Source organism: Bos mutus, chromosome 25 (genome assembly GCF_027580195.1).
Source record: "Bos mutus isolate GX-2022 chromosome 25, NWIPB_WYAK_1.1, whole genome shotgun sequence".
NCBI lineage: Eukaryota > Metazoa > Chordata > Mammalia > Artiodactyla > Bovidae > Bos > Bos mutus.
In genome coordinates, this window is record NC_091641.1 from 15,573,416 (window position 1) to 15,596,807 (window position 23,392).

Consider the following 23,392-nt stretch of genomic DNA (forward strand, 5'->3'; position numbering starts at 1 on the left):
CCGCTCAGGTTCAGGCACTCGGGTAGTCCTCAGAGGCGCAGACTCAGTTGGGCCTGAGTATTGTGCTCTTCCCAGGTTCGAGCAGCTCAAGTGATGAGGTGTTTGGCGGCGCCAATGCTGCGACTTATCGCCTCCCGCCACTCAGTTACCTGGGCGTAAAACCGCGCACCTTCTTAGGCAGATGTTAACCGTCCAGACCCCAAGAAGTTTTAGTTAGCAAAGCCTGCTTACAGTTTTATAGATAATGTCTCTCTGGGGCTGCGATTGCCCCTTCCGGCTCTGGCTGTCTGTCACGGGAGGAAGGTCTGCAGCCGGCTATCTCTGTTCAATTCTTTGTTCCATGCGCGGGCCTGGCGGTGTCTTAGGTTGGGGCTGGCTTTTCCGCGTGGTAGATATCCCACAGTCTGGTTTGCTAGCCCAAATTATTTCGCTCAGATAGTGCTCAGGGTATTCAGGCCAGATTCTTACTCTAAGCGATGCAGCCCGCTGTGCCTCCCTGCCCAGCCCCGCTTGTTAATGGCGCGTGCAGGCTTCTGCGCTGCTTCTCCGCTGGGGAGTTACCGTAGGACTCGCAATCTTGAGTTTTAATTGTTTATTTATTTTTTCTTCCTGTTATGTTGCCCTCTGTGCTTCCAAAGCTCGCACAGATTCGGCAGTGAGAAGGTTTCCTGGTGTTTGGAAACTTCTCTCTTTTTAAGACTCCCTTCCGGGACGGAACTCCGTCCCTCCTCTTTGTCTCTTTTTTTGTCTTTTATATTTTTTCCTACCTCCTTTGAAGAGTTGGATTGCTTTTCTGGGTGCCTGATGTCCTCTGCGGCATTCAGTTGTTTTGTGGAATTTACTCGACGTTTAAATGCTCTTTTGATGAATTTGTGGGGAGAAAGTGTTCTCCCTGTCCTACTCCTCCGCCATCTTGGCTCCTCCTCTAGGGAACTATTTAACAGACTAGATCCACAGGACATGGGGGCAAGGGTGAAGCTGACCAAGATTTAAGTCACTGAGTAAGAGACGAACCAGGCCTAGACAGACCAGGGACATGCTGAGTTACAAAATAAAGAACCTCCGAGTTGGTCTCCTAGGCTCAGACATAGGACGTAAGAGGACATAGGTCACCTGGCCTCTACACCTCAGAGTGGCTTTGGGCTCAGCAAGAAGTGAGTGCAACGTGATTTATCCACAATCTAGCCAGCGTGGTCCTGACCTAAATCAGTGACTACACCGCTGACTGGCCCTGACGGCAAAGTGCCCAAATAAAAAGATTCCAGCCCCACAAAGGCGAGAAACAACTTCTGAGGCAAGAACCTGTAAAGCTGGAGATCACTGCCAGTCGTTTAGAATAATTCCCTTTCCGTGCAACATCTTTATTCCTGTAACGTGCTTTTATTCTGCCACTAAAATAGCGAAAGCTTTATTCAGTTCAGAGAAATTTTTCGATAAATCAATTAAATGCCTTCGATCACCCTTTGCTCAATTCATACCACAATTCGTAGCTATTTGAGGGGGAAAATGAAGCGAAAAGGCTACACTTAACGCAAACCTACCCCTGGAAACCAGAAGGTATTCGGAGCCCAGGACGCCGCAGCGTTCACTAGTGGCCCAGACGGCCACTGTCGCGAAAGCCTAGGGCGGCGGAGTTTGCACGGGAGCGCCGGCCCGACGTCAACGGCTAAGTAGCCGACGTACGCGCATGCGCTCTCCTCCAGGGGAAACTTTCTTGAAAGACCGGGAGGCCAGCCCTAGAGGGCGGGATAGTGGTAGGCAAATACAGGAGCTTCCGGCGACGAGTAGCCGTGATTGGTGAAAACCAATGGAGAGGGCGGGGCAGCGGGAAATTCGAATAGAGAGGCGGGCCCAGTGGGGGAGTGGGATGGACGCGGGGCTCCCGGCGCGGAGGCGACGCGAGATGGCGGCGGCGATCTCGGGTAAGTTAGCCCGACTCGGGCAGGGCGGCTGCTGTAGCCTGGAGTCTTGCGGGGCGATGGGTCGGAGTCCAGTGTGGGCTCGGTGAGTTGTTCCGGAGACCGCGGTATGGCGCGGGGGCGGGGAGGAGAAAGCTGGGAGTGTGGGTGGGAGTCGCAGTTCTGCTTCCTGCTCTCGCTGTCCGTCTGTAGACCCGGGTTGAGACCTAGTTCCGGCGCAGTTTTGACCCCAGCTCACTTTTCCCTGTGAACGTCAGTTTTCTTTGTTAATAAAATGGGGACAGTGACCCATCTCGGAAGATTACAGGAGTAAGCGAGCGAAAAGTAGCTAACTTTATTCTCTAACCATAGGGACAAAAGGGATCTAGATACACGTTTGGTTGGGGTAAGAGTTCCTGTATGACGTGTTGTTTGGGTTCAGGGAGATCCCTGAGAGAGGTAAGAGGTTCAGACGGGCTGCAGCAGAGTGTGAGTTGACAGCATAAGATGTGCTGTTATCACAGAAAAGGGAAGTAGGGACTGTTTCTTTTTCTTGTAGCCCTGCAAGTCAGAACTGTTGGAAAGGTTACTAGGACATTCAGAATCTTGCTCTTCTGTCTTTGTGTACACTGAATTCTGGTCAGTGATTATAATGGGCACCATAGAATTTATCTGAGACCTTACTGTTTGTCGGGCCCTGTTTGGAAACAAAGCTATTTAATAGGATGTCAAGCACATGTTGAGCCCTTGATAGGAGTGAGGCACAGTTGTAAGTACGTTATGGTGATAATCATTTAATCTCTACGTGCTGGTATGAGGTAGTTTACTATTGTTCCTGTTTTACAGATGAAGAAACCAAAGAACCATAGATAGGTTAAAAAGCTTGCTCAAAGTTAACACAACCAGTAAATAGTGGAGTCTGAATTCGTACTCAGCAAATCTGATTCTAGAGTCTCTGCTCTTAACCATTTTGCCCAAGCACATGATATTCCTGCCATCTGAGCACAACCTCCCCTCAGCCTTCCAAGATCCACTGTGTCTGGTACATTGTAGATATCACAAAAATGCTTGAGTGAATATTGTCCCTTCTTTAGAGGATCTTTAGTCTGTATCAGTAGTCATAAAAATCTATAACATAGTGAAAAGCAATGAGAGGTATGTATAAACTACTATAGGGAACACAGAATCTGAAGTAAACTCTTGGGTATTCTAGGAAGACTTCATTAAGGAAGTGATATTTGAGGGGGGTTTCAAAGGTTGGATAGAAGTTTGCTAGGCTTTGTTGGATGGAAAAGACCACCAATTGATCTATTTCTTATGTTGTAAAGAGAGGCCAAAGATGCTCTCTTTGGCTCAATTTCCTAATCAATAAAAGAAGAGTTAAGTTGAATGAAGCTTGGGAATCATGGGAGGAGGGGGAAATTAGAAATAATTAGAAGTGCTAACTTCGCCCAACCTCAAAGTGACTTTTTAAAAAAATATATTATTTTTTTCAAAGTGGCTTTTATGGTGAAATAGACTCTTCTACCATTGGCAGTTGTGTGAGTGTGCCTCCTTCCAACTTCCCCTGGACTCTGAGCTGTGGAGGAAGAATGGCAGTGGCCACAGTTTATGGTATTCATTTGACAGATCTTACTTTGTTCAGCAAATACCCCCGAGAGCCTATTCTGTGCTGGATGTTGGGAATATAAAGGCAAGCCAAGTAAGACTTGTTTTCACTGAATTCACAGTTAGATGAAAAAGACAGACAAATGCACAGCTACAGGAGAGTGTGATGGAGAAGCTAGGGAGGAAGTAGAGGGAGAATGATTGGAAGGGAATGAGACTGGAGGCAAGGAGACCAGTTGGGAGGCTGTTGAAATGAAGACAACCTTGGCAAAGACTGCACAGTAGGAAAGAAGAGGACTTATTTTAAAAACGTAGAATTAACATATGTTAATGAAGAACTGGTGTGAGAAATGAGAGAGAAGATGGAGTTAAGAAAGCCTCTCCGATCTTTGGGGTTGGTTCCATTTATTTACGTTAGAGAGCGTAGAGGGAAGATGGGGTTGCAGAGGGATGGGGAAGGATTCAGTTTAAGACAGTGGAGTTTGAAATACCATGTAAGAGGAGGTGTCAGGGCAGCAGAGAGCACTCTGGTGTGGAGGTGTCAATTAGAAGTCATTAGCCTTGAGATGGTAATTGAAGTCAGGAGCACAGGTGACATGCCTGTGAAATTAGTCAGTCAGTAATGGTGTTCTCAACTGGGGGCAATTGTGTTCTCCATGGGGACACTTGTGATATCTGGAGACGTTTTTGGTTGTTGCAGTGGTCATGGTGGTGGGGTATGTGCTAAACTTCCTACAATGCATAGGGGAGCCCCATCCCCAAAGAATTATCCAGCCCACAATATCAATAGTGCAGGAATTGAGCAACCCTGATCTAGAAAGAGGATAGAAGGAGCTAAGGGAAAACATCTAAGACTGGAAGAAACTAAGGAGTGACTAGACAGCTGGTGGGTGGCAGGAAAACTAAGGGAAAAGTGTATTTTCCAAAGGAAAGTGGATCTGGGGTGTTGAATACTGCAGGGAAGTCGAACAGGATGGGGACTGAACCCGGCTGTGGGCTCTAGCAGTAAAGAGGTCACTGGTGACCCTGTGAATGATGAGGGCAGGAGTGAGTTGCTGCCTTGAAGGGAGTAGCAAGAGAAATGTGTAATTACAATAGCTGACATCTGCTGAGTGCTTATGCTGGTACTGTGTTAAAACATTGTATGTACGTTATTTCTCTGGCTCCTCACAATCTTATGAGGTAGATACTGTTATTTTTAAAAAAAGAAACTGCGGTTTGAAGAGGTTAAGAAACAAGCCTTCCCAAGGTCACACAGCTAGTAGAGGAACTTGTCTCCGACTCTGAGGCCCATGAGGATGTAGGGTCTAAGAAGGCCCAGGAATCACATAATGCACTTTAGAGTTAGACCTTCATCTGAAGCTCTGTCACTAGCTAGCTATTGACTATGGGCAAGCTAGCTAACCTCTCTATGCTGCCATTTCCTCATTTGGAAAATGGATGAATATATAACAAGATGCTTACTGGGTTTTTATCAAGTACCAGTGCTGTTGTGCTTCCTAGGTGGCGCAGGGGTAAAGAATCCGCCTGCCAGTTGGCAGGAGACACAAGAGACACGGGTTTGATCCCTGGGTCGGGAAGATCCGCTGGACTAAGAAATGGCAACCCACTCAGTATTCTTGCCTGGAAAATTCCATGGACAGAGGAGCCTAGCAGGCTACATACAGTCTGTGGGGTCATAAAGAATCCAACATAACTGAGCATATACACACACACCAATGCTATTGCTGTTCTAAGCACTTTTATGTGAATGACCTTATTTACTGCCATAAGAACCCAACAAGTATTTTTATTTATCCTCATTTTGACAGGTTGTGGAAATTGAGGCATAGGGATGGAAAATCATTTCCCCAGGTTATTTAGTTAGTTGTTAAGTGGCAGAGCTAGGATTTGAACCTAGGCCATCTTAACTAGAATTGTTACCAACCTACTTACTATGTACTAGTTACTGTGTTGACATTTTACATGTTACTTCTTTTAATCCTCATTAAGATTCTTCCAAGGCCCTCCTCGCCCTATTTTATAGACAAGAAAACTGGGGCTCATGGGTGTTAAGTCACTTGCCCAAGGTCACAAGCTGATAAGTGTTAGAGCTGGAATTGAAATCCAGCTCTGTCTAGCCAGAGTCTATACTCTTTCTGCATCACCACAGACTTCCCCTTCCCCTTGTACTGCTCACTGAGCTTCTTTGAGTGCTTCTGTATCTACTATCCCTGCTGTCACTGAAAAAAACCTGGGAAAGACAGGCTAGGGGAAGTTCCTGCACACAGTTTTGAGAAGTCATTGACCTCTTTGCAGTCTTAGTTTTCTCATCTGCATGTTTCTACTTCCTTCTGACTTTCAGGACTGCCATGAGGGTCAAATGAAAACTCGATGCCCAAGTGCTTCGTAAACTTTAAAGTGAGAAATGGGGTTGCTAGCTTCATTTGTCAGATGAAGGAACGGAGGCCTAGTGTTTGGAACAGGCCGTCTGTTGTGGGTATACCTTACTTACATAAAAGATTCTTCCTGGGGTAGCCTGTCCTGCTGCTTCTATGTTGGCCACAGATACCAGCCTGCTACCTTAATATGAGGTCCGTGGGTCCCAGCAACCAGCTGCCACCGCCAGCAAAAATGGAGAGTCAGAGCTACCAAGAACTTTCCCAATTGGTATGTGACAGGGAGGCAATACGACATCCTCATTAAAAGCAGATTTTTGGAGGTGGAATCTAGATTTGAATTCTGTTGTTAGCTATCAGCTGTAGTATAGTATCTGAAATACAGAAATACCTACCTCATAGATTTTTTCAGCTCACAGAAAGAAAAGCCCTTTTTTTTTTTTTCCAGTTGTATCTTGTGTTTTTTTGATGATAAAAATAACTCCCCCCCCTCCCCCGCCACTGCCAGATGACTTAGATTTAATTATGAGAAGCAAACTAAACAGAAAACTTAACGCAGAGAAGCACTGCATGTTAGTGCCTTTGCAAGCTGTGGGACTGGAGGCTGCCTCTTAACTTTATCCTTTCCAAAGTTGTCCACAGTGTCGTGGTTTTTTTTGTTTTTTTTGTTTTTTTTTTTAATTTTTTGACCACACTGCTTGGCATGCAGGATCTTAGTTCCCTGACCCGGGATTGAACTCACAGCTTCTGTAATGGAAGCACTTAACCACTGGATCACCAGGGAAGTCCTGTTATTTTTTACTACAAATGTTACAGCATTACAGAACTGGGTAACATAGAAAATAAACCCACATGACCCTCCACAGAGAGAAAACCATACTTAACAGTTTGTGCAGGGGGACATATGTATGTATGTACAAACTTATATATATAAGAAACTCCAGGCAAGAATAGAGGCACGGAAAGGTCAGGGAGTTCAGTGACTGGTTTTTAGATGGGGCAAATGTCCACTTCCTTAATCCTAGAAAAATCCCGTGAGGTCCTGGTCTGCCACACCTTGACAATTCAATGTCCCACTGCAGCATAAGCATTACCTAGAAGTTGCTAGAAATGCAGAATCTTTAGATCCTTTAGGTTATTTGTATACACATCACAATTTACACCCACTTATACCTACTTACTGAGGATAGGAACAGAGGCCAACCTCGCAGACACACCCAGCACGGCCAGGGTTCAAAGAGCATCCCCTGAAATGAGCCGTGGTCCCCCGACCCTCCCAGGGGGATCTCTGGGACACAGTCTTCAGGCTTCCTTCCCTGCCTCTGTTGTCAAGGTTCTGGGTGGGCGGGGGGAGTCTCTTAGTCTACTAAGATGTTGGGGTTTTACTCAGCCTTTAGGCCCTGTTTATTCCTCTGAATAGCAAAGAAGACACAATGTAGGTTATGGTTCAAGATACAGTTATAGCCACAGGGCTCCAGGCCTAAGACACCGAGGTGCTTGGAGAACGGCTGCACCTCTGTGAGCATCTTCACAGGTAAATAGGACTGACAGAAGCTAGCTTTCAGGGACACCACGGAAGTTAAAGTGTGCCTAGCACTTAGTCAGACACGACTGAAGGGACTTAGCAGCAGCAGCAGCAGCACTTAGCCAGTGCTTCATAAATGTGAATGTTTGCTAAGTACACGATCTGGTTTATGGTTCCAGCCATAGATAATCTCTCTCCTTCAGCCCCCCACTGCACCCTGCCTGAGACCGTGTATTTGATTCATCTTTCTCTTCCATCCTGCCTTTCTGTGCTTGACTCACCTACAGGACACACACAGTCCTGCCTTAGCGGTTCTGCACGGGGGCCGTGCTTTCACCCCTCCATACGTTTTGCACATGCTTGGCAGTGACCCTACTCATTCTTCAGGGGTCAGCTCAATTACCTCCACCTCCAAGATTCCTACCCTTGTGTATTCGTGTGTGCTCAGTTGTGTCACACTCTTTGCAACCTTATGGACTGTAGCCCGCCAGGCTCCTCTGTCCATCGGATTTCCCAGGCAAGAATACTGGAGTGGGTTGCCATGCCCTTCTCCAGGGGATCTTCCCAACCTAGGGTTCGAAGCTGTGTCTCTTATATCTCCCACATTGGCAGGTGGGTTCTTTACGACTAGTGCCACCTGGGAAGCCCACTCCTACTTTTATCTCTCACCAAAGCTGCCACCATACTTCACACCTAAAAATGATCTTCTAGGAGCCGGTCGCTGTCGGCTAAGCAAGGTGGGCGCTGGCCGGCGCCCACCTCCAGCTCGAGTGAGGGTAGCTGTGAGACTGCGGCCCTTTGTGGATGGGACAGCTGGAGAAAACGACACCCCCTGTGTGCGGGGCCTGGACAGCTGTTCTCTGGAGATTGCCAACTGGAGGAACCACCAGGAGACTCTCAAATACCAGTAAGGTTCAGGCCACACTCCCTCCCGATCTCTCTCCTAGGCCTGCTCACACTATCACTTACCCAGAAGCGATTTCTCAGACCTCCTCCTGAGGATCCTTCTTCCTTCCTTCGTGCAGCTTTGTTTGCCACACCTTCGTTGCAGGTAATATTCACGGGTGCCCACTGTGATAGGGCCTCTCTAGGAGAGTGTAGGAAGGGCTAGAGGCTGAGTCAGACACACGTTGCTGTTCACAGTCTTGGAGGGAAGCAGGCCCAAAGTGGGGAAGGAGCAGCAGCTGGGGAAGGAGCAGCGAAGGCGAGCTAGGGAGTCCAGCTCGGCCCTTTGGGGAGGGGTGGGAAGGATTGGGGAAACATAGACCAGCTAGCCAACCCAGGCTGCGGCTGGGTGGTGTCAGATAAGACCACCCACGTTTGGGGGATAGAGCTCACAGCTATTTTAAAATTCCTTGGGAGATTTAAAGTTCAGGCTCCTCGGCCTGTCATTCTAGGCTAGAGGATGGGAAACTAAGATCTGCAGGTGAAATCTGTCAGCAGACTTTGTGTAAATAAGGCTTTACTGGAATATAGTCATGCTCATTTATTTACATACTATCTGCGGCTGCTTTCTGCCTGACTACAGTGACGGGTGAGCAGTTGTGAAAGGAACCATGTAGTCCACAGAGCCCCAAATATCTACTATCTGGCTTCTTATGGAAAAAGTTTGCCAACCTTGTTCTAGGCCCTTGACAACTCGGCTTCAGTTTCTTTCCAGCCTCATTTCCCCCAGCACATGCTACCCTCCACTTATATCTGTGCTAATCCCTGCCTCAACCAAAGCTTCTCCATCAGAGGACAGTGACTAAGCCTCAGGTGTGTCAAGTCTCATCTAGTCTTTACTCCATGGTGGTGTACAGATGCCACTTGCTATAAATTCTTTGATGTGAAAAAGGATTGGGAAGCCTGGCCCTTTTATACCACGTCTTGTGTGCTATTTTTGACACTTAGAGTATCTTTCTCTTCTCTCTCTGGCAAAAATCCTCCTTCCCCAGGCAGAATGTTACTCCTTCTAGTGCATTCTCATCTTTGTTTCCTGAGTCGCAGCAAAGTGTGGGTATCTCTGCCACCAGACTGCAGAACTCCTAAGAGCAGGAATACCAAATTATTTCTCTCTGTGTTTCTACAGCAATACAGAGACTGGGACAGAATGGGTGTTCAGTGGGCACTTTCTTAGATCTTTGTGCAAGAAGAATAGAGACCCTTAAATGTGAGACCAGTTTTATCCTCTAGACCTGGGTGAGAATGGAACCCGCCACTGAGTCCCGCCTTTCTTCCTGCCCTCAGGTTTGATGCTTTCTACGGGGAGAGGAGCTCTCAGCAGGACATCTATGCAGGATCGGTGCAGCCCATCCTGAGGCACTTGCTGGAAGGGCAGAATGCCAGTGTGCTCGCCTATGGGCCCACAGGGGCAGGTGAGGAGGCCAGATACAGAGCAGCCCTGGGCCAGAAGGGACTCGGGAATGGGGAAGAAAATCTCACAGCTCTCTCTACTCTTTCCCCAGGGAAGACGCATACGATGCTGGGCAGCCCAGAACAGCCTGGGGTGATTCCTCGAGCTCTCATGGACCTCCTGCAGCTCACGAGGGAGGAGGGTGCTGAGGGCCGGCCGTGGGCCCTCTCTGTCACTATGTCCTACTTAGAGATCTACCAGGAAAAGGTGAGCCCCCTGGCCCCATTTTTAAATATTCATTTGGCTGCTCAGGGTCTTAGTTGCGGCACATGTGGGATCTTTAGTTGCCATGTGGGATCTAGTTCCCTGACCAGGGATCGAACCCAGGCCCCTGCACTGGGAGTGTGGAGTCTTAGCCACTGGACCACCGGGAAGTCCTCAAGGGCCCTTTCTGACTGGTGAGGGAAGAAACAAAAGGTAAAAATCAGACCCGGTTCTGGAACATGAAGCTTTGATCTAGCAAGGACACCTGGAAAGACAGAGGTTGGGGTAGTAGATGGCACAACTCTGAGAATCCAGCAAAGAAAATGAGAACCACAGGCAGGAAGTAGGCAGCCTGTAAGTGGAGAATTGGCCCTACCCCTCACTGCTCACATAGGTATTAGACCTCTTGGAACCTTCATCGGGAGACCTGGTGATCCGAGAAGACTGCCGAGGAAATATCCTGATTCCGGGCCTCACGCAGAAGCCCATCACTAGCTTTGCTGATTTTGAGCGGCACTTCCTGCCAGCCAGTCGAAATCGGACGGTGGGAGCCACCCGGCTCAACCAGCGCTCTTCCCGCAGTCATGCTGTGCTCCTGGTTAAGGTGAGACTCCTCCTCCACCCCCGACAGGGGTGAGGACCTGCAGAGCCCCCGGAATTTGAACTAAATGGGGGCCCTTGCTCTTGCCCCCAGGTGGATCAGCGAGAACGCCTGGCCCCATTTCGCCAGCGGGAAGGGAAACTCTACTTGATTGACTTGGCTGGCTCAGAGGACAACCGGCGCACAGGCAACAAGGGCCTGAGGCTGAAGGAGAGTGGAGCCATCAACACCTCCCTGTTTGTATTAGGCAAGGTGGTGGATGCCTTGAACCAGGGCCTCCCTCGGGTGCCCTACCGGGACAGCAAGCTCACTCGCTTGTTGCAGGTCAGGCCTCCCATCTCGGGTAAAAGGGGCTGGAGAAGGGGGTTCTCAGGCCTGCCGGGGTATCGGGGAGCAGTGGTCAGGGAGGGGGAAGGTGAGGCTACTGACCTACCCACCCTGCCCTGTCGCTGTCTCTCAGGACTCTCTGGGTGGCTCAGCTCACAGCATCCTCATTGCCAACATTGCCCCTGAGAGACGCTTCTATCTGGACACAGTCTCTGCACTCAACTTTGCAGCCAGGTCCAAGGAGGTGATCAACCGGCCTTTTACCAATGAGAGCCTGCAGCTTCCTGGTGAGGACTGGGGTGGACTGGAGTGGACAGGCCAAGGCTGGATACCTGGGGAGTTTGCTGAATCCACCAAGGATCAGCACAGAAATTGACACCCCCTCTTTCCCCACCCTGCCATCTTCCCCTAGTCTTGGCACCTGTTAAATTGTCTCAGAAAGAACTGCTAGGCCCATCAGAGGCAAAGAGAGCCCGAGGCCCTGAGGAAGAGGAAACTGAGAGTCCCGAACTCCCAATAGCTCCAGCCTCTGCCTCCCAGAAACTCAGGTGAGCAGAGAGGGAGGGGTCTTGGGCATATTCCCTTTCCTGTTGTGTCTGGGTTGGGTGCAGAGTGGCTGTGGATTTAGTCTGTTGGATCCTTGAGTTGTGAACTTGTTCTTCCACTGGATTCAGCCAAAATCCTACTCTACTGAATTCATTGCAATCTCCAGCCTTGATGCTGCTATCAGGGGTCATAAGGAGGCTCCTTGAGCTCCTAGCCGCCACCCCCATCCCCCTTTTCTATTTTCCAACTCATTTAGGCAGTCAGCAAAATCTCACATTTTGGCACCAATGTTTCAAGGATGAGCACTTTCGCTTCTGATTCAAGAAGTAATGAGGATCAGGTCTTTCAGGTCCCAAGGATAAAGCAGAGCAAAGGAGATAAAAAGAAAGATGTCTCATTGAGACTCAGTCTGTGTGTCCAGGGTCCAGCCTTTCTGTAACTTTCCATGGGGTCAGCTGCTGTCCTAACTTTGCCCTGCTTCTACCCTCAATCCAAACAAGGCCTCTCTAAACCAGGGAGGTGTGTGACCTCCTTTCCTGTTCTGATAGCCCCACCTCATGGCCCAGTATGCACTCATGTTCAAGTCACCCCTGTTCAGTGGTCTTGGCTTTCTGTGTCTGGCCACCTAGCCTTCCAATGAACCACTTGCATCTTGATCTTTGTCCTTTTTCTACCCCTAGCTCCAATAAAGCTTCTCAACTCTCTTAAGTCCTAAGACAACTGAACAGAGGTGACCTGAGGAGGCCAAGGATTAGTGCACATTCTGCCCCAGGGGACAGTTGTATCAGGTTGGCCAAAAGATTCATTCAGGTTTTTTCATAGCATCTTACAGAAAAACCGGAACTTTTTGACCAACTCACTATTTTAGAAAGGATGGCAAAAAGCGCTTGGGTACTTGTGTTCACTCGGAACCCCATCTCTCGATCTTGTCCTTCTTAAACTGTTGTCAGCAGTCCCCTCTCCTATGTGTACAGACTCAAGAGAAACATATACACATGCGCATCTGTAAAACACGTGAACAAGCAAGGTCTCTGCCAGATAGGGACACATCAGACCTAAACACACCCTGACCTCAGCGGGCTCACGTTTCAGTAGAGGAAGCAAGACAGGAACGTCGTATATGACGAAAGGTGGACAGTACAGAGCACGATAAGGAGGATCATTTTGTTCTGCTACAGCCAGGAAAGAAGAAATGACTTCTGTATTCACCTGTACTTTCTAATCCTGCTCTCCGAGGCCCTTGTATCTAAAGAACAGGGCAGTTTCTATCCTTGAGAAGCTAGTTCATAGTGTAGGAAAGAAGATACACAGCCAAGCTGGCATCACCAGAAAGGTAGCATCAAACTGACTTTGAATGACAATTGAGATCAGATTGTCATTGATCTCAATTGTCATTGAGGGGGAAATTCCAGACAGAAGGAACAAATGTTACCATGTTCAGATTAAGTCAGGTCTCCATTTGAATAGGCTTTTCCTACTGCCCACAGGAGAAAGGCTTGGCATTTGAGGTCTTCAGGGGTTTTCAGAGCCCTGCTTAAAATGACTTCCTCTGTGAATCTTGCACCAACTGCTCCTCCAAATGAACAGGCACACTGATGGCCCTTGCAGTCACCTTATGCTCTCTTACTGTTCGACAGTGAGTGCCTCAGGGCAGGGGGATGTCTTAGATCCCATGAATACCTGCCATTCAGTGGTCATGAAATGCTTCTTCTCATTTGATCTCCTGGCCTCCTTGAGAGGTTTACCTGAACAAGTAGTGATTGATCCCCATTCACCTGAAGAAGACACTGCACCCAGGGTGTCTGGATAACTTGTACAGGGTTGCCAGCAAGTTAATAGTAGGGTTCTAGAACCATAGAAACACCAAGTTAAGGCAGGATGAGGGGAATCCTGCTGCTGGAGAGGATGATGAGAGAAGAGGTAAGTGGGGAGTAACCTCTTTGTGTGCTCAGCCCTCTACAGAAGCTAAGCAGCATGGATCCGGCAATGCTTGAGCGCCTTCTAAGCTTGGACCGTCTGCTGGGCTCCCAGGGGAGCCAGGGGACCCCTCTGCTGAGCACCCCAAAGCGAGAGCGGATGGTGCTCATGAAGACGGTGGAAGAGAAGGATTTGGAAATTGAGGTAAGTGTTGAAGGTTGGGGCTGGGATTCCTGCTGACCTTGAGAAGCAGTCAGAGGATCTTCAGATAGGGAAGGACCGGAAAGGCTGGACCAGCATCCAGTTTTCACCCAACACTGGAATCCCTCAGTTCTCTAGCTTCTGCTTGAATGTCCTTAATATGGCTGAACTTTGAAAAATAATTGAGATCCTATGTGAGGGGGCAAGAGAAAAAAATTCCAGGTACAAGTGTAGGACATTGCCATTTGCTAAAACCCGGATCAAATTAAGTCAGGACTCTCCGCTTGAATAGCCTTTCCCTTCAGTATTTCACAAAGAAGCTCCTTCCACCTCTGGGCAGCCCTGATCATTCAGTTCAGTTGCTCAGTCGTGTCCAGCTCTTTGCAACTCCATGAATCGCAGCACGCCAGGCCTCCCTGTCCATCACCAACTCCTGGTTCACCCAAACTCTTCTGCATCAAGTCGGTGATGCCATCCAGCCATCTCATCCTTTGTCGTTCCCTTCTCCTCCTGCCCCCAATCCCTCCCAGCATCAGGGTCTTTTCCAATGAGTCAGCTCTTCGCATGAGGTGGCTATATTGGAATTTCAGCCTCAGCATCAGTCCTTCCAATGAACACCCAGGACTGGTCTCCTTTAGGATGGACTGGATGGATCTCCTTGCAGTCCAAGGGACTCTCAAGAGTCTTCTCCAGTACCACAGTTCAAAAGCATCAAGTTCTTCCGCGCTCAGCTTTCTTCACAGTCCAACTCTCACATCCATACATGACCACTGGAAAAACCATAGCCTTGAATAGACGCACCCTTGTTCGCCAAGTAATATCTCTGCTTTTTAATATGCTGTCTAGGTTGATCATAACTTTTCTTCCAAGGAGTAAGTGTCTTTTAATTTCATGGCTGCAATCACCATCTGCAATGATTTGGGAGCCCCCCAAAATAGTCTGACACTGTTTGCACTGTTTCCCCATCTATTTCCCTGATCATTAGAAAGCCCTTAATACCCTGGGCTCCAATTGTCCTGGTACTTTATCTTGTTGGTGCTCACTCTGCTCTTCTAAGGCCTTGGAGCCCTGCACACTCACTTTGCTAACCCACTGCCTTAAAGTTGGTTCTGGATCATCTCTCTCCCTGATCCTTTCTAACAGAGGCTTAAGATGAAGCAAAAAGAACTAGAAGCCAAAGTGCTGGCCCAGGAGGCTGCTGATCCCAAGGAGAAAGAGAACTACTCTACCACAATGCTCCGACCCCTTGCTCGCCGTACAGTCACAGTGGCTAAGCCCCTCAAAAAGGCAGTGGTAATGCCTCTACAACTGAGTAAGTTTGGCTGTAGGGGCCAGAAGGGCTCAGATAACCGAGACCTTGGAAGGAAGGTAGTATTTGGAGCAGCTGTCCTTATGTCACTCATGTCCTCCCACCATGATGGAAAGGGGGAAAGTGGATATGAAATAAGAGCTGGGTGTACTGCTCTCATTGAGTACAGTGGGGTAGACTGACCAGTGCATGACTGATTATCATGAAAGACCAACTGAGATTACCTTCATGTACAAGTATGAGAAAGATCCAATGGAAACAAAAGAGAAGGTTAATTTGGGGTGGAGGGGAACTGAGGAATCAGTAATGGAAGACCAAATGGCTACCGGGGGGCTGAAAAGTGGCCTCTGCTCTGACTCCAGCTCATGATTCTTACTTTCAGTTCAGGAGCAGGCAGCATCCCCAAATGCGAAGATCCATATCCTGAAGAAGAAAGGCCGGAAGAGAAAGGTGAGAGCAGCTGCAGGCTTAGGCTACACCTAGAGCCCAGGAGAGGCAGAGACCTCTAGTGGGAAGAGGACTGGCCACAGAGTTACGTGGCCTCTCCAAACACTTATCAGCTATTTACAACCCCTCCATGTTGCTCACCCTCAGAATGCCTTACAGCGCATTTAGGATGAAATGTGGTAATATGAATGTACCTAGCAGGATGGCTGTCCATCACCTGTTATTTTTTTTTCTTCCCATGGCTTGCACTCTATCAGCTACTTGGCACAGTGTGTAGCCTGGGTCCTGCCCTCTACAAACTACAGAGCCCACTTAGGCAGACAACTAAACAGTCAAGAAATAACACTGAAAGACTCACCTCAGTTTTTAAACTGAGATGACATCAGTTGAGAGTCATTTGTTGAGTACTTTGTCTTATGTGGCTTCCTGAAGATGAAAGAACTTACTCTTTCCTTTTCAGAAATGAGGGACCAGATTTAAGAGCTTACTGTGTGTTTTACATTCATTATCTCATTTGATCATCACAACTCTATTCTACTCTTTCACAGATCAGATAAATTGGGAATCACGCCAGAGTGACAAGAGGGAGGGGTGTCGGGACAGACACTGGACAGGAGGGAAATAGAGGCCGGGGAGGGCGGGCGGGTAGCTGCTGTTAAGACTCCTATCCTTGGCAGAGGAGTCCAGAGCGGTTCACTGCCACGGGCCGAACAGCAAACTCTGCTGTTTCTGTCACTCACCTCCTGCCTCATAGCTGGAGTCCCTGGATGCATCACAGCCAGAGAAGGCTGAGGACGGCTGGGAGCTGCAGATCAGCCCAGAGCTACTGGCCCATGGTCGCCAAAAAATATTAGATCTGCTGAACGAAGGCTCAGCCCGTGATCTTCGCAGCCTGCAGCGCATTGGCCAAAAGAAGGCTCAGCTCATCGTGGGCTGGAGGGAGCTCCATGGCCCCTTCAGCCAGGTAATGGCCCAGGGAGGACAGTCCTGGAATGGAGTTGGGTGGGGGAAACCTGGCCTAGACCCTTCCCCATCGCTGTTGTCCTGCCAGGTTGAGGACCTGGAACGCGTGGAGGGTATATCAGGGAAACAGATGGAGTCGTTCCTGAAGGTGAGCTCGCGGCTCGGGCCCCCTTGTTCCCCTGGCTTGTGCCCTGCCGGCTCTAAACCTGCTCTCCCCTTCCTTTCTGTGTTGCAGGCAAACATCCTGGGTCTTGCCGCGGGCCAAGGCTGTGGCCCCTCCTGACTGCCGGCTCCCCTCCTTTGCATCCCCCCGTTTTTTTTTTTTAAGTCCTTGTGTAACTGCTTGTCTTGTAAATACAGTTTTCACTCCATTGCTTCAGCCTGATTCTTGGGACTACGGGGGCGGGGCCGGGGTATAATTGCCCTTGGGATGGGCCACAAGCTCAGCCGGTAAACTTCTTTGGGCGCCATCTTTGGGAAAACACGAAGCAGCGCAGGATTGTAAATAAACCGCTGGAGTGGGAGGGGGACGGGACGGTGGCCGAGAAGAAACAAAAAGCTCCCGAGAAAGTCCTCGGACGACGACCGTTAACCGGGCGCGCGCTTAGAGCTTAGCCCCGCCCCATCCGTAACCCGGCGCGCGCTCCCCTATTCTCCCGCTCGACAGCGGCAGCGAGTTTGTGCGCGTGCGCGCGGAATAACGGCCGCTGGCGGAGGGAAGCGGGGGGTGGAATCTTTGAGGGGGGGGAGAGAGAAGCCGCCCCGTCTCCCGCGCGCCCACCACCTGCGCCATCGTCAGCCAATCAGCGGCCGTCTCAGGGGTCTCGCGCTTGGGGCGACTCCGGCTGCTGGGTGGCTCCCCTGTCCCTCCTCCCGCCAGAGTCCCTCTTGTACCTCCCCCCTCCCGCGGGCCTAGCGCGCGCTCGCGCTCGCGCCCGCTCCAGCCTCTTGTGTGTCCTCGCGCCCCCCGCCCGCCCTCCCTCCCCGCGCGCAGTGTGCTCCGCTCCCCCCACCCTCCTCCTCCTTCCCCCCTCCCGCCCGCCCCGCGCGCCTCCTCCCCGGGTTCCCCCTCCCCCACGGCCGCCTCCTCCTCCTCCCGCCCCAGGGTGAGCGCGAGCCACCTCCCTCCCTCCCTCCGCCATGGATCCCGGCAACTGGAGCAGCTTCATCTTCCAGGTAACAACCCCCTCCCCCGCCCCACCCCCCCTTCCCACACCCCCTCCCGCCCGCCCTCCCTCCCGTCCCACCCCCCCTCCGCGCGCCCGGTGCGCGCGCAGCTGTCCCCCTCCCTCCCTCGCGCCCTCCCCCCCTCCCCGAGGCGCCGGCTGGGCGCGCGCGGCGGGGGCCGAGGCTGCTCCCTCGCTCCCCCCACCCCGCCCCGCCAGGCTCCAACCGCCGCCGCCGCCGCCGCCGCCCGGGCCCCCGCCCCCGGCCCCCGGCCCCGCGGGGCCTCCCGCCCCCACCCAGGGGGCGTCGCCGCCGCCGTCGCCGCCGCGCTCCGCGGCCCGCCAGGCGCCCTCCTTCCTCCCTCCCGCCGGCCGGGGTGCGCGGGCGGCGGGGCGGCCCGCGGGCCATGCGTTCGGCGCGGCCCAGCCCGGCCGGCCGGGGGCGGCGCCCCGAGCCCGGGCCCCGTGCGGCCCGCGCCCCCGGCCCCCGCTGAGCCCCGGGGGCCCCGCCGTGGCCGAGGCCATGTTCCCCGTGTTCCCTTGCACGCTGCTGGCCCCCCCCTTCCCCGTGCTGGGCCTGGACTCCCGGGGGGTGGGCGGCCTCATGAACTCCTTCCCGCCACCTCAGGGTCACGCCCAGAACCCCCTGCAGGTCGGGGCTGAGCTCCAGTCCCGCTTCTTTGCCTCCCAGGGCTGCGCCCAGAGTCCATTCCAGGTGAGTAGGGGCCGGCCGTGGCGGGCCGGGCCGGGAGGGCGCCGACCCGCGGCCGCGGCCCACACGGCGCCTTGTCTTCGCAGGCCGCGCCGGCGCCCCCACCCACGCCCCAGGCCCCGGCGGCCGAGCCCCTCCAGGTGGACTTGCTCCCGGTCCTCGCCGCCGCCCAGGAGTCCGCCGCGGCCGCGGCCGCCGCCGCCGCTGCCGCTGCCGCCGCCGCCGTTGCTGCTGCGCCCCCGGCCCCAGCCGCCGCCTCCACTGTGGACACAGCGGCTCTGAAGCAGCCCCCGGCGCCTCCTCCGCCGCCCCCGCCGGTGTCGGCGCCCGCCGCCGAGGCCGCGCCCCCTGTCTCTGCCGCCACCATCGCCGCAGCCGCGGCCACCGCCGTCGTTGCCCCAACCTCGACGGTCGCCGTGGCCCCGGTCGCATCTGCCTTGGAGAAGAAGACAAAGAGCAAGGGGCCCTACATCTGCGCCCTGTGCGCCAAGGAGTTCAAGAACGGCTACAACCTCCGAAGGCACGAGGCCATCCACACCGGAGCCAAAGCCGGCCGGGTCCCCTCGGGTGCTATGAAGATGCCCACCATGGTGCCCCTAAGCCTCTTGAGCGTGCCCCAACTGAGCGGAGCCGGCGGGGGAGGGGGAGAGGCGGGCGCCGGCGGCGGAGCGGCCGCAGTGGCCGCCGGTGGCGTGGTGACCACGACCGCCTCGGGAAAGCGCATCCGGAAGAACCACGCCTGCGAGATGTGCGGCAAGGCCTTCCGCGATGTGTACCACCTGAACCGACACAAGCTGTCGCACTCGGACGAGAAGCCCTACCAGTGCCCGGTGTGCCAGCAGCGCTTCAAGCGCAAGGACCGCATGAGCTACCACGTGCGCTCACATGACGGCGCTGTGCACAAGCCCTACAACTGCTCCCACTGTGGCAAGAGCTTCTCCCGGTGTGCACGGCCTCGGCCGCCCCCTGGGCGGGTGGGGAGGGCGGGAAGGCCGGCGGTGGAGGTGGCCTGGCCTCGGCTGGCGGGGAGGGAGGGAGCTTTCTGAGGATGGGGCCGGGGAGCCACTCCCAGGGAGGAGGGAGGCAAGCCTCTCCCGGTTACCAGGGAGCAGGGGGTGGTCCTTAGCAAAAGGAGGTGGGTCCTTCAGTTGTAGGAGTGCTTCGAGTGGGAGGAGGCCGAGGCCGCCTAGAGCGAGAGGAGGGATTTCCTGCCTGACCTGGACTCTGAATCCCTGGGCTTGGGAGAAAATGCAGGGACCCTTGCAAATGCTTGATGGGCCGAGTTAGGCAGACTCGGGGACCCATCCACACCCCAGGGCCCTAACCCCAAACCCAACGTGTCCCCAGGCCGGATCACCTCAACAGTCACGTCAGACAAGTGCACTCAACAGAACGGCCCTTCAAATGTGAGGTAGGAAGCCCGCCTCCTCCTGTCCTGATTTTCATGATTTTGATCCTCATTGTAGTTGTCTGAGTTCAGCCTCTCAGAGCCCCTTTTTCTCTCTCTTCTTTTTTGCTTTTTCACTCCATTTTCTCATCCCTTCTTCAAGGCCTCATCATCTCACTCCCATTTCCTACAGATCAAAGACCCCCAAGGCTCTGATTCCTTTAACCTCTTGCCCCCCTCGCCCCACTCCCCGAAGCTTTAACTCTCCTGACACCCCCACGCCCCTCCCCCCTCCCCAGAAATGTGAGGCAGCTTTTGCTACGAAGGATCGTCTGCGGGCCCACACAGTACGACACGAGGAGAAGGTGCCATGTCATGTGTGTGGCAAGATGTTGAGCTCGGCTTATATTTCGGACCACATGAAGGTGCACAGCCAGGGCCCTCACCATGTCTGTGAGCTCTGCAACAAAGGTACATGCTGAGAGATGCCGGGAGGGCCAGGGACAGAGGGTGGGGACAAAACCAGAGGCCCTTCCACAGATGTGGGTTAAAGGTGCTGTAGCCAAGAGCTCGTGGCATCTAGAGCCCTTTAGAAAGCACATGAAGGAACGTTGGGACGACTGAACATCACTAAGTTCTAAGATGTCATTGCTGGAGGAGATGATCTACCAGAAAGAGTCAACTCCTGGGTGTGTGTGGGGAGATGGGAGGGGGCACGACTGCTTTGAGGAAGGAGTGGTCAAGAGAGCCAGTTCCCACGGGTTGGCAGGCAAGGTTTCAGCTGTGCAGCCACAAGTTCTTGTCTTCAGCTCCTGGGGCAAGTGGAGTACGTTGGCAGAGATTTACAAAGTACTCGCCCTGTCTCAGTAGCAGAGGGAGCTGCTTTTAAACAAATTCACTCCACTGAGTAACTGGGCTGAGACTGTATGGGGCACTGGAGGGAGGGGACACAGCCGTCTCTGCTGAGGGTCAACTCTTCAAGTGGCTAGGAATCAGTGTCCTGTCACCCCGGGAGAGATCCCCCAGCCACAGAGAATGGACTCTGGGGACACCAAGGCCCAGAAGCCAACACCATTCACCCAGTTCCCATACTCGGGGGGCTGTTCCCCGCCCCCAGCCCCAGCAGAGTAGTTGGCCCCAGGCTACCAAGGATGTGGTGGGAGGAGGACAGGGCCATCTGAGGAGGGCGTCCCCAGCCTAGGAGAACAACCCCGTCTCTGGGGTCTCCACCTGGCTGACCCCCACCCCCCATCCCCATCCACCCCCCTAATAGGCTTCACCACGGCAGCATACCTGCGCATCCACGCGGTGAAGGACCATGGGCTCCAGGCCCCGCGGGCTGACCGCATCCTGTGCAAGCTGTGCAGCGTGCACTGCAAGACCCCTGCCCAGCTGGCCGGCCACATGCAGACCCATCTGGGGGGGGCCGCCCCCCCTGTCCCGGGAGATGCCCCCCAGCCACAGCCCACCTGCTGAGGGGGACCCCCGCACCCACCAGGCAAGGCGTGGGGCATGGCTGGGGGGGGTGGGATGGGGTGCGTGGGACGAGGGGGCTCACAGGACCCGATAGGGGATATTAGGAAGGCCAGGGATGCCCAGCTATCCCCAAGTTAGGGAGACTTCTGGGACCAGGGAGGGCCTTTCAGCAGAATGAGGTAAGGATGCAGGCCGAAATCTTAACAGGGAGTGAGCAACGGCTGTGTCCCAGGGGAGGGCACCTGGGGCAAGGGGCAAGGCTCTTGCCATTCAGATCGCGCTGTGATCTCCTGGTGGTTCTCACCCTGCAGGTACAGGTGAGGTCTGTCCAATGGCAGGTGAGGTCTGTCCAATGGCGGCGGCGGCGGCAGCGGCAGCAGCAGCAGCAGCAGTGGCAGCCCCACCCACAGGCGTGGGCTCCCTCTCTGGGGCCGAGGGGGTGCCTGTGAGCTCTCAGCCACTTCCCTCCCAGCCCTGGTGAGCTCCAAGTTGGTGGGGGGGAGAGGGGAGAATGGAGGAAAGTCCCTCGGTACCATCTCCTCTTCCCCTCTCTTTTCCCACCAACTCCTCACTACTTCCCCCACCAACCAAGGAGCCTCCAGAAGGAAAGGAGGAAGAAATGTTTTCTTAGGGGAATTCGCTAGGTTTTAACGATTTGTTTCTCCTGCTCCTCTCTCCTCCCTATGAAACCTGACCCCACACACACCTGTTCCCTTGGTTGTGTTGAAGTCCCCTGGACAGTGGGCAGGGGGGAGCAGAGGACAGGAGTGGCCACTGCCCTCACCCCCTCTCCTCTCTGTGACCCCCTGCCCTGCCCTTCCAGGGATTGTGAGCCTTCTCCCTCGATGGTCCTTGCTCTCCTCCTTCCGGTGCCCCTGCCCCTACTGTCTGCTGCCCCTCCCTGGGGAGTTGGTGCTTTTTTTTTTTTTTTTCCAGGGGGAGGGAGGAGAGGAAGGAGGGAAATCAAAGATTCTGTCCCAGAGATGGGGAAAGGTGAGATCTGAGAGGGGGCAGAAAGCAAAGGTTGTACCTTCATCAGGTGGGGTTGTTTGGGGTCAGGCCCTGAACATCATCCTGCTTAAGAATCTGTCAGGGGAAAACAAGTCAAGGGGAGCAAAAGAAGGAGCCACTAGGGCCAGAGGCAGGACAAGAGATGGAATCCTAGGGGCCAGGGTAAATGGAGGTATCCAGGGACTAGAGGTGCTTCCTGGGGGTGGGGGGAATGCAGCCACAGTGTCTCCCCCTTCCCTCTTCCACCCCAGCTCCAGCCCTGGCCTTTTCTTTTCATCCCTCTCCCCCACGACAGAAGCTGTGGCCCTGGCCATGTCATCGTGTTCCGGTGTCCCCTGCATGTTCCCCACCCTTCACCCCCTCCTTTTGCGCGGACCCCATTACAATAAATTTTAAATAAAAACCTGTCTCAGACTCAATGAATGAATTGCTCTCACCAAACCCCCTGTTCCCACCCCCAAGGGAGTTCTTAGGCCTGCAGTTGGTCAGTCAGTTGCAGCCTTGCTCAGCCCTGTGCAGCTCTGGGGCTCCGGCTCCTTCCCCAGAGGCAGCACCAGCCGAGGCAGTCCAGATTCAGGGTGGGGCTGAGGCTCCTAGGCTGCGGGGGAGCAAGTTCCAGGACTCCGGAGTCTCGGGGGAATACTCAATCCACCCAGGCCCAGAATAGCCCCTGGAGGTTTGAAGAGGCCTGGGTCAGAAACCCAAACAGTTGCTGGACATAAATGCTGCTTTTCCCCTTCGGTCCAGACCCACTGCCTGCTGCTCACACCCCAGCCCAATACCTGCACTCTTAAGGCCCTGAGAGGTGATGGATGATGTAGCTGTGGAAAGACTGGGCAACTCAGCCCTAGGACTGGTAACAAAGACGTGGAGAATAAAAACTGCACTTCTCCCCACTCATCCTCTTCATTCTTGGTGTGGTCCACCCTGCTCTTACCCAGCCTCCTGTTGTTCCAGACTGCTCTTGCACCCTCCATCCTGCCCCTTGGAATTCCTTCCCAGTCACTGCTCTGACCCTTCCAGGGACCCTTTTCTTGAGCCTTCCATTACCCATTTCTGCTGCTGCTGCTTCCTTGGCGGTAGAGGGACTTGTCGTTCTGCAGGCTCCCTTCTGGAAACTCCACCCTGATCATCCTCTGCAGCCTCTCCCAAGTTTGGCCTCATCTCCCTTCCCTTCCTGCTGGCAGGGGTGCCTCCACCTGGTCCTGCCTGTCTCACTGGTCCAGTCTCCTCGGAGGCCCCTCTCCGCTTCCCCTGACCCCCTGCCTCTGCCAGGACCCCCGGTGACCGTTGGCGGGAGGGGCCCGGGGCCTGGGAAGGT

At 53.3% G+C, this 23,392-nt stretch overlaps 2 protein-coding genes across 4 annotated transcripts; both read left to right on the forward strand.

Annotated features, from left to right (window-relative positions):
- Window positions 1–1,399: 1,399 nt before the first annotated feature.
- KIF22 (kinesin family member 22) lies at window positions 1,400–16,690 on the forward strand. The gene is made up of 14 exons (XM_005888817.2): window positions 1,400–1,922; window positions 8,121–8,316; window positions 9,639–9,766; window positions 9,857–10,011; window positions 10,403–10,612; window positions 10,703–10,933; window positions 11,070–11,223; window positions 11,349–11,484; window positions 13,435–13,603; window positions 14,744–14,912; window positions 15,292–15,359; window positions 16,111–16,320; window positions 16,408–16,467; window positions 16,555–16,690. The coding sequence occupies exons 1-14, from the start codon at window positions 1,808–1,810 to the stop codon at window positions 16,600–16,602; spliced, it is 2,049 nt and encodes a 682-aa protein (XP_005888879.2). The 5' UTR covers window positions 1,400–1,807; the 3' UTR covers window positions 16,603–16,690.
- Window positions 16,691–17,675: 985 nt separating this feature from the next.
- Window positions 17,676–22,478, forward strand: MAZ (MYC associated zinc finger protein). Of its 3 annotated transcripts, XM_070362635.1 has the most exons (6): window positions 17,678–18,200; window positions 18,284–19,140; window positions 19,545–19,608; window positions 19,884–20,055; window positions 20,858–21,082; window positions 21,372–21,515. In XM_070362635.1, the coding sequence occupies exons 1-5, from the start codon at window positions 18,009–18,011 to the stop codon at window positions 21,058–21,060; spliced, it is 1,488 nt and encodes a 495-aa protein (XP_070218736.1). In that variant the 5' UTR covers window positions 17,678–18,008; the 3' UTR covers window positions 21,061–21,082; window positions 21,372–21,515. The 3 variants fall into 3 exon arrangements, with proteins under 3 accessions (XP_070218738.1, XP_070218736.1, XP_070218737.1); XM_070362636.1 differs by lacking the exon at window positions 20,858–21,082 and having other exon boundaries at window positions 17,680–18,200; window positions 21,372–22,478; XM_070362637.1 differs by lacking the exons at window positions 19,884–20,055; window positions 20,858–21,082; window positions 21,372–21,515 and adding an exon at window positions 19,748–19,883 and having other exon boundaries at window positions 17,676–18,200.
- Window positions 22,479–23,392: the final 914 nt, after the last annotated feature.